This window comes from Carettochelys insculpta, chromosome 4, assembly GCF_033958435.1.
Source record: "Carettochelys insculpta isolate YL-2023 chromosome 4, ASM3395843v1, whole genome shotgun sequence".
Classification (NCBI taxonomy): Eukaryota; Metazoa; Chordata; order Testudines; family Carettochelyidae; genus Carettochelys; species Carettochelys insculpta.
This window is the reverse complement of record NC_134140.1, coordinates 67,529,810-67,546,979: the sequence shown is the minus strand read 5'-3', so window position 1 is coordinate 67,546,979 and position 17,170 is coordinate 67,529,810. Positions and strand designations below refer to the sequence as shown.

General features: G+C 46.4%; 1 protein-coding gene across 1 annotated transcript in view; it reads left to right on the top strand.

The window, feature by feature from the left end:
• GALNTL6 (polypeptide N-acetylgalactosaminyltransferase like 6) overlaps positions 1 to 17,170 on the top strand; it is a 910,287-nt gene that overhangs the window by 886,786 nt on the left and 6,331 nt on the right. Inside the window, exon 11 of the mRNA XM_074991866.1 lies at positions 16,049 to 16,198. Within this exon, the coding sequence (XP_074847967.1) occupies positions 16,049 to 16,198 (150 nt within the window). The remainder of the gene's footprint in view (positions 1 to 16,048; positions 16,199 to 17,170) is intronic.

Here is a 17,170-nt window from a genome sequence, read left to right as displayed (position 1 = left end):
GCTAAGATGCTTCATTATGCAAAATATATTTTCAGTGGAATGCCTGGGAAGTATTATGTGGGTTAGTGCCCTCTGTTGCAATTAGCTTTTTATTTGATTATTCTTTATGTTATACTGATTTCTGGATTATTTCATAGACCAAACGAAGCTAAATAGGCAAATACATTCTGAGGATTTCAGCAGCTTGAAGTGAAGGTTAGCCACCCTGCAGGTGTTTGCAGCAGGGTATTATGGGTCTTTCACCCCCCACAGTGGCTGAGAAGACGTTAACGGAGCCCTGCGGAGGCTGCTCAGGAAGCAGCCAATAGGAGACGGGCTGCCAGGAACAACTAATTAAGGCCTCCCAGGCCCATATAAAAAGAGCTGCAGGGCAGAACAGGGTAAGTTGCCATTGGGAGTTCAGGGAGTAGCTAGACTCTCTCCCAGGAGGGCGGAGAGAACATTAGCACCTTGGACAAAGTTGTAGCTAGTTCCTAGGACTGATGAGCTGAGTGTGTTGAGAAGAAATAGCTTAGGGAAACAGAGCAGCGTTAACAGCAGTTAGGAGAGGAGCAGCAGGAGACTGCCATTTACTGTGTCCCCAGGCTGGGGCCCAGAATAGTGGGTGGGCTGGGGTGCCTCCACTTAGCACTGGGAAGTGGCTGGACAGGTGGACAGAGGTACCCCTCCCAGAAGAGGGACACACAGATGGCAACCTCGCTACAGGGCTGAATCAAGACGAGGACACCAGTTCTGGTAGCTGAGAGAAGAGCCAAAAGTGAGAGCAAAGCCAGAGTCACAGTTCCAACCACAACCATGGGTGTCTCCCTCAAACTAATCCCCCACCTGATCAAGAGGAAGCACCAATCTGGCAATGAGGGCTACCCCCTGTGACGCAGGAGCAGGAATCATTTTACACAGTTTTTCAAAGCTGCAAGTTAATCACTTGGAGAATCACAGAAATGTAAGATGAAATATACTTGTGAAATTGTTAGCCTACCATACTGCCTGTGCAGGACTGTTACCTGCAGTAGTGTTTTAAGTACATTTTCCCATTTCAATATTCCAAGAAAATGACTCCTAACAAATGAGAGTATGAACATATGATTCCCACTGAAATTTGTCAGGAATCCATGAAAATGGGACTGGTTAAAACGGTGCTCCAGCAAGGCTGCAAATACATGCTTTAGCCTACATGATTTTTGTATTTGCTGGTAGAAATGAAAAAAAAGGTTGGTTAGGATCTCGAGTATTTTATTACTACACTTATGTCTTGTTTAAAATAGCTATTTGCTCCTAATCCTCTTTGGTTCTTCTTACAGAAACTTTTGAGGACTTCTGTAGAAAAAAACAGTGGTAAGATATGACCTGTGTAACTGTAATGTACACTGCACCTGCCAAGAGAAAGTGGTAACACGTTTTGTATGACTTCACTCACATTACGGCTACGTCTACACGTGCAGCCAACATCGAAATAGCTTATTTCGATGTTGCGACATCGAAATAGTCTATTTCGATGAATAACGTCTACACATCCTCCAGGGCCGGCAACGTCGATGTTCAACTTCGACGTTGCTCAGCCCAACATCGAAATAGGCGCAGCGAGGGAACGTCTACACGTCAAAGTAGCACACATCGAAATAGGGATGCCAGGCACAGCTGCAGACAGGGTCACAGGGCGGACTCAACAGCCAGCTGCTCCCTTAAAGGGCCCCTCCCAGACACAGCTGCACTAAACAACACAAGATACACAGAGCTGACAACTGGTTGCAGACCCTGTGCCTGCAGCATAGATCCCCAGCTGCCGCAGAAGCAGCCAGAAGCCCTGGGCTAAGGGCTGCTGCCCACGGTGACCATAGAGCCCCGCAGGGGCTGGAGAGAGAGCATCTCTCAACCCCCCAGCTGATGGCCGCCATGGAGGACCCAGCAATTTCGACGTTGCAGGACGCGGATCGTCTACACGGTCCCTACTTCGACGTTGAACGTCGAAGTAGGGTGCTATTCCTATCTCCTCATGAGGTTAGCGACTTCGACGTCTCGCCGCCTAACGTCGAAGTTAACTTCGAAATAGCGCCCGACGTGTGTAGATGCGACGGGCGCTATTTCGAAGTTGGTGCCGCTACTTCGAAGTAGCGTGCACGTGTAGACGCAGCTTACATGACCAGGGGCAGGAAGCATGGATGAATCTCTTGGCAGCACTCCAACCTGGCACGCCTTTGTGCTGCCTGCAGTAGTCTGAAAGATAACCTTCCATCCTGAGAGTCCAAAAGCAAAACTGCAGACAAAGGGTTGGTGAACATCTTCAAATTCCCATTGAGTGAGTGAAGGATCAGGGCGTTGAAGATGTGCAAACCTGTACTTTCAGAGTTCTGAAATGGAGATCCAAGAAACTTCAACAGGAAGGAAAACAAAAGAAGTAAAAAGAATATGTGGCAGGATATAAGCTTGTAAAGTCAGTGAGCCATTCTGGCTGAGTTAAAAAGTCTTTTACACCTCTTATTTCTAAGGCCTAGATTCTGACATTAGGCAGAGCCCTGGGCAAGGAATCACATGTAAATTAAACGGGGATGTGCTTGTGCAGATAAAATACACAAGCTCTTTTCTGGGGACAAGGCAGTATGCCACATGAATTATAAGAATATGATTTGCTGGGTAACCAATACTTATTACCTGTACGTGCGCACACACACACACACCCCCAAATGTTCTGCAGCTGCTGTAAGGTTACCAGTCCTGAACGTGTGGCTTGAGTTCGCAGCTCATGGCGGCTAGCTGGCCAGGAAAGCCAGGCATGAGGAACAGCCGGATCTCTGTGGGGCGCGCGCTGATGCTGTTCAGTGTTGTAAGCTGAATGTTACCCAAAGATTTTCCCATCTCACCCCTTCTTTTTACAAGCTCCAAGTTAGATGTCAGCATATGGCACCTGCTGTGTCATGCTGCCTCAGTGTTCAGACATGACTTTCATCTTGTCCTTAGTTGGACTTTGTTCTTTTCTCTTGAGGGTGGATCTTTTTCTCACCTTTAGGGTGTTGTCTGCACTCTTCAGCCACTGGGGGAGACCTGGTGTTTGATCATCAGGACAGGCTGGTGTTGAGGACCAATCACACAGACCCCATTCACACATCTAATACAATTCATAACGCATTCACACAGCTAATACAAGTAGGTAAAGTTTTAGTTTCAACAGAGCTTTATAAAATGGAGTCTGTTATCAGACTGGATCCTTGGTTACAATATGGAGCCAGGTTTTGATTTACAATGTTACATGTTACAACATAACTTGAATTACAAATATAAATTACAAATATAAATCAATAACATTCTGGATGTGTATACCTGGGTTTTATAGGAATACCTTACTTTTTAGACTAATCCTGTGTGTTTATAGGTAATCTTATTATTTATCATGCAAAGAATTAATACAATATTACAAACAGTTTCATTTTTTACTAACTAATCCTATATGCTGGCAGCAGTAAAACCTGCCTGTCCATGCTCAGCTGTGCTGGTTAACAAGTAGCAGATTATGGTTTTATGTCCTCCCTGTTCAGATGCTCTGAGGAAAAAAGGGTCAGGGAGAAGGTGGGCACTCAGCATCTGCTTCCTCTAAAAGAGTCAGAACAAAGATCCACACAAGGATGGGAGAGCTTTTACTTTCTTACATAGGCATGTAATCCAAGTCACAGTCTAGCCTCAGCAGTTAGTCTCAGTTTCCACCAACTTCAGTGGGAGTTGAAAGCATTTAGTAGAGGTTTCCTGTACTGTACCAGATCAAGCCTTAAGAAAAAAGACAGGAAGTGATAGGCAGCATGAATGTATAAAGGACATTTGTGCCAAACAAAAATCTAGGGCTATGCCTATACTATACAGCTTTTAGCAGCCCTGTCACAAAAAGTTGGACAGTAGCTGCTGTTTGTCATCACTTTTATCGACAAACTACTTCTGCCCCCCCAGACGTGCTGTTCAGAGAGTGCCCCACTAACAAGTATTGCTATCACGAGCACGTAGAGTGCCAAAATTTTTCTTGTTTGCACCTTTGAATGACAGAAGTCTTGCAGTCTCCCCCACTCCCTCTTCAGCCAGTCTGGCCCTGCCCCTTTGCCCCTGCTGCTAGTGGTCATGCCTGTGTGCCTGGGGTCCCCTGTTTCCCTACCCCTCTTCCTCCCCTCCTACCTGCCTTGTGCACCAGGGTCCTGGCTGCCACACACCAAGGGCCATCCTAGCTGTCCCCATCCCCATGCATGGACCAGGGCTTTCTTAATGGCATCCAAGGCAGGGGAGCAGTGTTCCTGCTAAGACTGTCCATCTGTGGATGGGATGAATTTACTTTTGGATGGGTTAAACTTTCTTTTGTGCAACACTGATATTGAGGTAGTATGTGGATGTGGACCACCCGCACGAACACACAAAAAAAAAAATCCTAGATATAAACATCTATTGTGAACAGTCTATAGGGCTAGAAGAAAATCTACTAAAATAAGGGTTAGCTGACAAGGAGCAATGCTTACAATGGTTCGTTAATGTGAAATCAAAAAGAAAATTAAACACTGAAAACAAAAAAGCAGTCCAGTAGCACTTTAAGACTAACAAAATAATTTATTAGGTGATGAGCTTTCGTGGGACAGGCCCACTTCTTCAGATCATAGCCATAACAGAACAGACTCAATATTTAAGGCACAGAGCACCAAAACTAGCAATCAAGGTTGACAAATCAGAAAAATATTATCAAGGTGAGCAAATCAGAGAGTAGGGGGCAGAAAGTTGCGGGGAAGAGGTCAAGAATTAGATTAATCCAAGTATGCAAAAGAGCCCCTCTAATGACCTAAAAAATTCCCATCCTGGTTCAAACCATGTGTCGAATTTGAATATAAAAGAGAGTTCAGCAGCCTCTCTTTCCAATCTGTTGTGACAAGTCCTCTTCAGATGCAAACCTTCAGGTCATTAACAGAATGGCCCACTGCATTAAAATGCTGGCTGACCGGTTTGTGGCTCAGGAGTGTTTTTGTCTGTTTTGTGCCCATTAAGACAGTTTGAAGTCTGTCCAATATACAAAGCATCTGGGCATTGTTGGCACATGATGCCATAAATGATGTTAAATGAGGAACATGAGAACATGCCTGTGATTCTGTAAATAACCTGGTTAGGTTCAGTGATTGTATTGGCATACCTGTATTATCAGCCTTTCTAAGTCAAGCTTGTGACCACACTAACATGCATATTAACCACGCATAGTTCAGCTTTCAGATGCTAAACAAATCTATAAATAAATTTGAAATATTTCCAAAAAATATGGGATGGTGTATAGGCAGCTCAGAGCAGTGGGCTGGGGATGTGGGTGGGGGTTTGGGGGGTGCAGGAGTCAGGATTGGGATATATATGAGGTGTTCAGGTACAGGACTGGAGTGTGGGGGGGGGGGTCAGGAGTTAGGGCAGGGTGCTGGGCACATGGAAGTGCAGGAATCAGGGGTGGGGGTACGTGAGGAGCTCAGGGTGTGGGGGTTGCAATGTGTGGAGGTGCAGAAGTTAGGGTAGAGGGCTGGGGATGTCGGGGTGCAGGAGTAAGGATTGGAGAAGGTGATGGGGCCAGCCCATGACATCAAGGTTCATGAAGTGCTCAAAGGAGGGCAGTAGGTGGGGGTACAGGAGGTGGGGGTGGGGGGTAGGGTACAGTGTGTGTTTTGGGTGGGGGGAGGAACACCCCCTGGGTAGTCTTTTGAAGAATTTATTTTAAAAAAAAAAACCTGTCTGAAGAGCCAAGCATTTAAGGCTGTGGACACAGATTGTGCATCTAAATATCTATGAAAGGAGTTTTTGGAGATGTGATTTTTTTATAAGCTTCAGCCACGAATGAAATATTTAAAACAAATTTTAAATTAAGGTCCTGTAAACACAGTAGCACACAACTGTTTTATCAGTAAATTCGCAGTGGACACATGCATCTTAAATCCTTTAATTACCACTTAATGTCTTTCACAGGTGCTATGTCATGCTAATAGGTCCGACACACTGGAAGGCATTTAACTTTCATATTACCAGAGCCACTTTTGGGGGGAAGAGTCATAACTCAGTAAGCTATGGTAACAGAGAGAAAGTCATGCTAGTCTATATACTATCAAAACAAAAAAAAACAGTCCCGTAGCACTTTAAAGACTAACAAAATAATTTATTAGGTAATGAGCTTTTGTGGGATAGCCCCACTTCTTCAGAAAGCTATGATAGCCTGGTGTGTGAGCCTTCAGGAATGGTCAGAATAAGGATAGGAAGCGAACATTAAGGTTGAACACTGGGTTGAACACTAAGACCCAGGGGAGGCATTGCCTCTTATACCTGCAGCCCAGGCCACCCCTAAGAACATAAGAATGGCCATTATTGGGTCAGACCAAAGGTCCATCTCGCCTAGCATCCTGGCTGCCAACAGTGGCCAGTGCCAGGTGCCCCACAGGGGGGTGGACAAAAGACAATGATCAAGTGACTTGGCTCCTGCCATCCATCTCCAGCCTTTGACAAACAGAGGCCAGGGCCACCATTCTTACCCCCTGGCTAACAGCCTTTTATGGACCTAACCTCCATGAATTTATCTAGTTCTTCTTTGAACTCTGTTATAGTCCTAGCCTTTACAGTCTCTTCTGGCAAGGAGTTCCACAGGTTGACTGTGCGCTGTATGAAAAAGAAGTTTTTTTTTATAAATTTTAAACCTGCTACCCATTAATTTCATTTGGTGTCCTCTAGTTCTTATATTATGGGAACAAGTAAATAACTTTTCTTCATTCACCCTCTCTCCACCCAGTCCCAGTCTCTTTAGCCTCTCCTCATATGGGACCCATTCCAAACCCCTATCATTTTAGTTGCCATTTTCTACCCCCTGTACATTGCTCTGCTTGTCAAGTGCCAGGATAGACACTATTACAGGTTAAATGAATGCACAGAATTCAGTGGGTAAAATTATCCAAACTTCAACATAGTCCTGTATCAAAACCTAGTAGAAAATGTGAACTATGCTGTCTGACTAAAGCTAATACTGTAAAGTGGGCACAAAACTGACAGACCCACGCAGGATAATTACTGGCCGAAAGAGAAGTTACTCACCTGTGTAGTAACGATGGTTCTTCCAGATGTGTCCCCATGGGTGCTCCACAGTAGGTGTTGGGCTCGCCCCAGTGCCGCAGCTCGGAAAATCTTCAGCAGTCTTCGTCGGGTCGCGCATGCGCCAATGCGCGTTGGCTCTTCACGCGCTTATGGTCACGTGCGCGATCCGGTCCCCGCCAGTTCCTGATCAACCGCTCCGGACGCCCCTGAAAAAACACACAAACAGAGCTCCGAAGTGGGGAGGAACGGGTGGGTAGTGGAGCACCCACGAGGACACATCTCGAAGAACCATCGTTACTACACAGGTGAGTAACTTCTCTTTCTTCTTCGAGTGGTCCCTGTGGGTGCTCCACAGTAGGTGACTACCCAGCAGTAACCCCCCCCGAGAAAGGAGGTGGGTACCCGATTTATGCGCAGCTTGCCCGTGAAAAGACTGCTGTCCACAGGCGTGTATCCTCATCAAGCATCCTGTGCATGGCGTAGTGCTTGGCGAAGGTGTCATAGGAAGACCACGTCGCCGCTCTGCAGATGTCTCTCAGCGTGATGCCTTTGAAGAAGGCCGTTGACGCCGCCATCGCCCTAGTAGAGTGGGCTCTTGGCGGAAGTGGCAGAGGAGTCTTGCGAAGCTCGTAACACAGTCTTATGCAAGACACAATGTGATTTGAAATCCTCTGTGAAGATAGCGCTTCTCCTTTTGACCTGGATGCAATGGACACCAGGAGTCTGTCCGTTTTCCAGAAAGGTTTAGTTCTATCGATGTAGAAGGCCAGTGCCCTTCTTACGTGAAGTAAGTGCAACCGTGCCTCTTCATTTGAGTTGTGAGGCTTAGGATAGAACGAGGGCAGCACTCCTGGTTCGTTGATATGAAAGTCTGAAGAGACCTTCGGAACGAAGGCTGGGTGTAATCGTAAGACCACCGCTTCTTTTGAGAAGATCATGCAGGGTGGTGTGGACATTATGGCCGCGAGCTCACTCACTCTGTGAGCTGATGTGATAGCCAGGAGGAAAGTCGTTTTAATAGTAAGTATTCGAAGGGGGACCGTAGCCAATGGTTCAAAGGGCGGTCCCGAGAAGCTGTGTAGAACTAGGTCTAAACTCCATTACGGCGGTATTGGTTTCCGAGGGGGGTACAGATTCACCAACCCCTTTAGGAAATGCGAGACAACAGGATGGGCAAATGTGGTTGATCCATCCTCTTCATGCCGAAACGCTGATATAGCCGCCAGATGCACCTTTATAGAGGATAGCGAAAGTCCGTTTTGTTTGAGTTGTAGAAGATAATCCAGAATCGTAGGTATGGTGGCGTCCCGGCGTATTAGTTGCCTGGAGGAACACCATTCGGAAAAACGCAACCATTTGTGCTGATAAGTCTTTCTGGTGGAAGTTCTCCGACTACATTCAAGGACTTCTTGTACTCCCTCTGAGCATGTAGTCTCTAAGGCGCTTAGCCATGGATTAGCCATGCTTGTAGCCGAAGTCTCTTCAGGTGCGGGTGCAGTATTGACCCCCGAGCCTGAGTGAGAATGTCCGGTACTGTTGGTAGGGGAAATGGCCGATGTTGAGCCATGCGCAAGAGCAATGGGAACCACTGTTGCCAGTCCCAGGTTGGGACTATGAGTATCATGCATGCTTTCTCCCTTCTGGCCTTCTCCAAGACCTTGTGTATAAGTGTCGTGGGAGGGAAAGCATAAAGTAGAGGGCCCTTCCATGGGATCATGAAGGCGTCCCCCAAAGACTCCTGTCCCATGCCCGCTCTGGAGCAGTATTGGGGACATTTCTTGTTTTCTCGGGTGGCGAACAAGTTGATTTGGGGAAAACCCCATCTGCGGAACACTTGGTGAAGTAGGTCTGAACGGATCTGCCACTCGTGAGTGGGCGCAAAGTGTCTGCTGAGTTGGTCCACCTTGACGTTGTGGACCCCCGGTAGGTATGAAGCCTTTATGATTATATTGTTGGAGATGCACCAGTTCCAGAGTCGGACCGCCTCCGCACAAAGCGTATGAGACCTGGCTCCCCCCTGTCGGTTGATATAAAACATGGTGGTGGTGTTGTCGGTATTCATGCCGACTATTTTTCCGCACAGATAATTGTGAAAATGCCTGCACGCACTGAACACTGCCCTGAGCTCTAATATGTTTATGTGCAGTGTCTTCTCTGTGGGGGACCATAAACCTTGAGTGGTTTTGTTGTCCATGTGAGCCCCACATCCCATTTGGGAGGCATCTGTTGTAATGAACACAGTAATTTACGGTTGGCGGAAGGGCACCCCTGTTAGGAGATTCTTGGGGTTTCCCCACCATGTTAGCGAGCTTCGTGCCTCTGTTGTGACATCCTCTTGTGGATGGTGTGGATTGAGGGTTTGTATACGGTTGCCAACCAATGCTGCAATCCTCGCATATGCAGCCTGGCGTTTTGCACCACAAACGTGGTGGTTGCCATATGCCCCAACAGTTGTGAGCACGTGAGAACTGGAACAGTGGGGCTGTACATTAGTAGTTGTACGAGAAATTCGATGGCACAAAAACGAGCCTCAGGTAAATACACCCTGGACATGACTGAGTCTATCCGAGCCCCTATAAACTCTATATTTTGCGTGGGGTTGGTCTTTGACTTTGAGAAATTGATGATGAGGCCCAGTGAGGTAAATGTGTTTGTGGTGATGTGTATCATCCATAATACCTCCGCCTGGGAAGTTCCCTTTAGCAGGCAATCGTCCAGGTACGGGAAAATGAAAACTCCCTGTCTGTGTAGGTATGCTGACACCACCGCTAAGGTCTTGGTGAAGACTCTGGGTACTGAAGAGAGTCCGAATGGGAGGAGTCTGTACTGGAAATGATCTGTGCCCACAAGGAACCGGAGGAAACGCCTGTGGGCTGGATGAATTGCGATATGAAAATACGCATCCTGTAAGTCGAGGGCTGCAAACCAATCGCCATGGTCTAGTGCCGTGATTATTGAAGCCATCGTAGTCATTTTGAAGTGCTGTTTGTGTAGGTACTGGTTCAGTGCACGTAGATCCAAAATGGGTCTCCACCCTCCTGTCTTCTTTTCCGTCAGGTAATACCTGGAGTAGAACCCTTTGCCTTGAAATTGTTCCTGTACTCTCTCCACCGCCCCTATGAATAGGAGGTGGTCCACCTCCCGCCTTAATTCCGGTAGGTGAGAGGGGTCTCTGAGAAGGGGTGCGGTGGGAGAATTTGGTGGAGGTAAAGACTGGAAGGGGATCGTGTATCCCGTGTTTACAATCTCCAATACCCACTTGTCCGACGTGATGCTTTTCCATTGTGGGTAAAATGGCTTGAGTCGGTGATGGAACAGGTACTGAGATTGGCACTGAGGTATGGTCTTGGCTTCGCGGCCCTCGACATACCCGTCAAACTTGCTGTCTTGCACTTTGCCCTGCGGAGGCGTTGCCCTGCTGAGGCCGGCACCTAGGGCCCTTATAATGTGTTTGTTGATGACGTCCCTGATCATACCCCTGTTAAAATTGGGTATGTTGCTGTTGGTAACCATAACGGCGTTGCTGAGGATAAAGTTTCTTCCTTCTGAACGGTGGGGTATATATCCCCAAAGTCCGAAGTGTCTCTCTGGAATCTTTGCTCGAGTGTAGGACTGAGTCGGTCGATTCAGCAAACAATTTTATTTTGTCGAAGGGGAGGTCGGCAATTTTGACCTGTAACTCCTTTGGAATGCCGGATGTGTGAAGCCATGACTCTCTCCGCATTACCACTGCAGTGGCCATGGCGCGGGCCGCTGTGTCCGCCGCATCTAGTGCAATCTGCACGCCTGCTCAAGAAGCCGCGTAGCCCTCTTGCACAATTGCCTTAAGAATTGGCCTTTTATCCTCCGGAAGGAAGTCCATGAGGGCAGTAAGCTTGGAATAGTTGTCGAAATTGTGATTCGACAAATGAGCGGCATAGTTGGCCATGCGGAGCAACAGAGTAGAGGAGGAGTAGGCTTTTCTACCCAGAAGATCCAGCTTCTTTATGTCCTTGTCCAATCCCCCAGATTTGTACTGGGACGATTTGGACCTGTGTTGGGACGATTCAACCACTAGTGAGTTTGGCTGTGGATGACTAAATAGAAATTCCATACCTTTCACAGAGACAAAGTACTTTTTGTCCGCTCTTTTGTTGGTAGGGGGAGCGGATGCTGGAGTCTGCCATATATTAGTGGCTGCCTCCATGATTGCATCGTCCAGAGGAATAGCAATTTTAGAAGAAGATGGAGGCCTGAGGTATTTAAGGAGTCTGTGGTGTTTCTCCTGCACCTCTGCCACTTGAATATCTTGGGATTGAGCTACTCGTTTGAACAGCTCCTGGAACTGTTTCAGGTCATCTGGGGGAGAAATGTCTCCAGGGACCACGGCCTCGTCTGGCGAGGATGAGGAGGCATCACTATGGTATCTCTCCTCCAATTCCTCTGGATCCTGGCTGTGTTGATGTGATTGCCTTTCTGGAATTTCGAGGTGGGGTTCAATGTCTTTAGACCCAGCCTCTGATTGGGGAACTCGTGGTGTTCCCCCAGGTGGAAGTAGAACACTGTGGCGTTGAGGGGTGGTCGACGGGGATCCATAGTGAGACGTCGACCTCCTGTGCTGACGCCCCGCATAATGATGGCGGTCGTAGCAACAGGGACAGGGGCCCGGTGATGGAGACCTGGACCGTGACCCAAGGATGTAAGGGTGGTGCCTGGAATGTCGAGACCTCCGAGATGATACCGACGTACGAGGAGAGCCTTTGTGAGAAGACTCGTAGGGATCTCTGCTAGATGATGGAGAAAAGCGTGCAGACCCCTGGGATGGACTCCGAAGAAAAGGAGAAGGACGTCTGTGGCAGGCTGAAGGTGTTGTTGCCCGTCGAATCTCCGTTGGTGATCGTGGTGACAGAGGCAGCGCAATTACCTCAGGAGAGGGGCTGCAGTGCCTGGTCTTCGTTTTAGCCTTCACCCTCTCGGGTGGTCTTATCGGTGAATTTGGTACCGGAGCAGGTGTCATGCTGATTTCCACTGCTCCCGGTGCCGTTGTTGCCGGTGCCGTCGTCCTCGGTGCCGTCGTCTTTGGTGCCGATGTCCTCGGTGCTGTCGTCTCCGGTGCCTCTGGGGAAGTCTCGATCGGTGCCGCAGTAGCCGGTGCCAGACTGACTAGTGCCCGCACGGCTCTCGGTGCCGTCTCCCCAGTAGCTGCAGGGCCTTGAGTGGTTGCATGCGCCGCAGCTTTACCAGTGGAGGAAGCCAGCGTGCGCAGGCCCTTTGTTACACTCTTCCCGCTCCCAACAGTAAGGGGCAGGGATTAAGTAGGCGAGGTTCTTCTTTTCTTCTGCGCAGAGGAGGTCAAAGAGGCATCCTTCCTATTGTGCGATCCTGAAGAGCCCTCCGCATGCGTTGTCTCCGATGAGGCAGTCTGAAGTGCTTTGTCAACTAGCAGCATCTTCAGCCTCATTTCTCTAACTTTTCTAGCTCTATTAGTCAACTTCGAACAATGGGAGCACTTCTGGGGAACGTGCGTGTCCCCGAGGCACCGTATGCATCTGCTATGGCCATCCGAAGCAGGCATGGCCTCCCGGCAAGATTCACACTTCTTAAAGCCGGGGGATGGCATTGTTAAAACTTAACTCTGAGTCCTTAGGTGCTAATAGCACACTTAACAGTCTATTAGGTGATGTTAATAACCGTTGGCCTTTGAAGGCTGACAAACAAAAGCAGCGGGCCCGCCCGGAGGCGGCCCCTGCGGTTTTAAGATAGTCTTTAGCTTTTAACAACTTTTAACAGAGTAACTAACTATAATAACTATAGAACTGCTAACTATGAACTGTTAAAAACTATTAACACGAGAAAAAATAAGATTTATCTGTCTCAGGAGTTGGAGCCGGAGAGGATTCCATCTGCAGCCGTTAGCGGTTGAGAAGGAACTGTCGGGGACCAGATCGCGCACGTGACCGTAAGCGCGTGAAGAGCCGACACACATCGGCGTATGCACGACCCGACGGAGACTGCTGAAGATTTTCCGAGCTGCGGCGCCGGGGCGAGCCTGACACCTACTGTGGAGCACCCACGGGGACCACTCGAAGAAGAACAATGTTGTTACCCAGAAAGTGTTAGTCATTGCCATCCAGCAGGACTTTGATCTAAAGCAGACCATAGCACTGGCTAAAACCATTGGTGGGCTAAGCACCCTTCTGTCAGATTAAAGGCAAGGAACAACTCAGCTCTTATATACTGAAACAGCTGAAAACAAGCAAACCCCAAATAAGGCCTAATGGCACGAGAAGAAGAGGCAGCAGCATCAAATTTGTGTTATTCTTGCTACAGGAAAGTAACAAGCAGAATGTCATGGAGCTCTTCACTGTGATGATTACCATGTAATGTCTTCAAACATTATCTGGAGAATAAAATACATTTTATGCGGTCCAGATATGACAGCAAACTAGACAGAATTCCCAGGACATTTAGTGTGTGTGGAGGTGTGGGAAGGAGATAGACTGCAACCGAAAAGTGATGAGCCAATTTAAAGGGATGAGATTGAAAGAGTGATGGATGCTACTGAAATGACTCTGTGAATAAAAGTCCTGTGGCACCTTGTAGACTAACAGATATATTGGAGCATAAGCTTTCGTGGGCAAAGACCCACTTTGTCAGATGAATACAAAGTCTTTGTCCACGAAAGCTAATCTGTTAGTCTATAAGATGCCACAGGACTTCTCATTTTTGCAGCTACAAACTAACATGGCTAGGCTACCCCTCTGGTGTCTGAGAATACAGGATTTTAATTCTTGTTCTGGAGGGAGAAGCAGGGAACGGAGGTGTTTTTCCTCCAATCTAATTTTCTCTTTTCTAATAAGTTCCAGGAAGGAATACTAGTCCCTTCTGAGGTTGCTTTTATTATGGCAACAACAAGGAGAGGCAGCAGGAGGAAGAGCAGATATTGTTTCAAAAGGCAGACATTTGAGAGGAATAGAAAAAGTGCCTGCTTAGCCTTCGCGTCCAATATTTCTCAGACCACTCAGCCTGAAAGTGAAAGCAGCATGTTGGAAAACCAGAATGCTCGGGTTTCCGGCAGGATATGGTGCAGAACATTTATGTCTAACAGTCCCCAAGCCATCATCTGCAGAAATCATGCAATAATTGAAAGCAGGGGGAGATGAGGGACACAAACTGGTAATAAGTATCTCCGAATGCAGTGTGGCAGCTGATGTCTGTGGTGCCCTTCCTGCTGGTATGAACAATAAAATGCTTTCAGAGTGAAGTAGTAAGAGATCAGAAAATGGCACAGGAGAGGCTCTATCTCTGACGAGTTTCAGAATCACTGTTCCACACCACTGGGAATCTGGGATTTGCATTGGTGTCTCCCATTTGTCATTTTGAGCCTCAAGCCTGTAACTAGTTCTGTAGCCTAACAGGTCTTTTATTTAAAGCTTCTACTTGCATTTGATGCAGCAGCTGCCCTTGCTCCAATGCCAAGTCTTGCTTCTCCCCCTGCTGCTGCTGACATAAAAAGGTACCTCAGCAGAGGATGCAGGACGCTTTGCTCAAGAAGCAGAAAGCAATGGAGAAAAATGACAACCTTTTACAAAGGAAGGACTGGTTAAAAAAACCATCTTAAATCTGTTTGCTGTCCTTTACTGTAGATAAATGGAAAACAGAACTCTGGGGAGATGGGGAGGGGAGGAAATTTATAAGCACAGGGCCAAACACAGAAAAATGTGTGCTAGAGAGCCTGTAATGCAGAAATAAATAGGGAGCGACAGAGACAACAGCGAGAACATGAGCATACAACGAGATACAGTGTGGAGGGAGCAAACATTGTTCTGATAGGTGCTGTACATACAGGGGAATTACCTGCAGGCCAAGGGAGGTAATAATTATTCATTTTAGACAGCATAATTAGCAACACTTCCATTTTAAAGAGGGCATCGCTTTCAGAAAGAATTACAAGGACAATTACAACAGTGAAGGGGTTTATATAGGTACCACTCTCAGGGCCACATTCTGACCTACTTGACTGCAGTGGACTAGATTTATGTAGACTACATGGAAATCTACAGCTATTCAAAGAGCTAAAGGACAGAGTTAGCACCACAAGAGCTTTCATCTTAACTCTGCTAAGGAGATCTTCAGTACTGTACTAATACCGATATATTAAACTTAAAACTCATGCCCTGTATTACATACTAGCTCACATGAAAGTAAAGTGCCAAATCGTTAAATCTGATGCTGTCGGGCCTGTCTCCTGTAGCTTATGAATAAAATACTTGTGGTGCTGCACAATAACATAAGGTCTGATGTCCGACTGAGAAGGATACCATTACTGATTGTAAACCAAATCCAGGATTTCTCACAGAGCTGCAGGAAGAAGGGCTTTAAAATGATTAGCAAGTTGTAGGTCACAAGTTGTAGAGGTGAGAGATGAATAGAATTTAATGTCTGGCTTGGGGTAAGGGGGCACAAGAGAGGAAATCAGATTACACCATATAAATAAAAGAAACTATAAGCTGAACATGACAAACATTTGGCAGGGGAATAATCTATGTAACTGATTAAGATACTACCTCCATGATTTCTAAGTGAAGGTCAGAAAAATGCTGTGTGTGGGTGAGGCTAAGCTAGGGTGAGCTTCAAACACCTTGCTTGTTTTGTACCTTTGTTGTCAATAACTCTAGGAAATTCTGCCTGGATGTGGGATTCACTTTATTTCTTCTAACTCTAGAACTCTCCCCCTCTTCTTAGACCTGGGAGAATAATTAATATTAGCATCATCTGAACGTTTCCTTTTCTGCCAAGAACTAGCAGTTGTTGCGTACTGGTGTTTGTTCTATGCTGCTGTTAGCACACTCATTTAACCAATGGAATTATGGATAACTGTATACTCAACTTGACTCTAATTAATCTTTTTACATGACATGCAAAGGAAGGGCATACACACTGGTTTGGTTTTTAAATGTCTTTCAACAGCATATATGATCATCTTGCCTTGTTGTATTTATAGCTCTTTACCTTCGGTTGGAGAGAAGACATCCGCCCCGGGGAACCTCTTCACACCAGGAAATTCTGTTTTGATGCCGTTTCGCACAGTAGCCCTGTCACGCTGTATGACTGTCATGGCATGAAGGGTAACCAGCATTGGACCTATAGGAAGGTTGGAGTCACCTTGGGTCATTTTCAGATATTCAAACTATCTTGAGTCTATACTGAATTTAGAGAATAATGTGTTTGTCCAGCCAAAAGACACTGGTTTTTAAGATTATTGTGGTTTATATCTATTTAGTTCAGAACCTCTGTGAACATGTTTCTTTTAATATGCAGTATGCATTTATTCACCTTGTGTGCTTTTGCAGCTGCTTAGGTCGAAGTTTAATTAATACAGATTTGATCCAACACAGAGTGAGCTACTTATTTTTTAAAAGATGTCTTACCATTTTGACACTTCAAGATATGAGTATCACTTTAACAAAAGCACCACAGGGAATATTTTTATTCTATGTGACATCAAGAAATGCTGTTCATGAAGTAAATGTTAATATTTTCAATATGAGGAGTACAATTGGCAGATAACTGCAAAAAACAAAAACCCGATCGTTAAAAGCATTGCTGTAAGCCTACAAACGAAGAGGCAGTTTATAAATCAAGAGTAAGCAATTTAGGTGTCTCTGATCTGCTGTTTCAACCTGTTTTTATAAATCACTGAAAACATGTGGTCATGCTGGAAACTGTGTTGAGGGCAAACAGTGCCACGCTAACAGGATTTCAAAGAAGATTATTAACAAATTACTGACTTTTATTAACCCTTTCACTGTTGTAATCTGTGCTGTTTTCTTTGAAACAACCTTTGATCAGTTCCGCATAACCACCCTTCTCTGTGTGCCCACATTTACTGGAACTGACCTAAGGACTAGCCCGTGGATTTTATTGCACACATCTCGGTCTCACTTTTTAGTTTGAGATGATGTAGTCAACTAAACTGAACTACAGTAAACCCTCGACATACACAGCTTCAAGTTGTGTGTTACTCACTTTAAAGTGAGTTACGCACAACTTCATGCTGCTCTGCAGCCCCGTCTCTCTGCTTTCTCCTAGCCACACAGCTGTCAGCCTGACAGCTATGCCACCG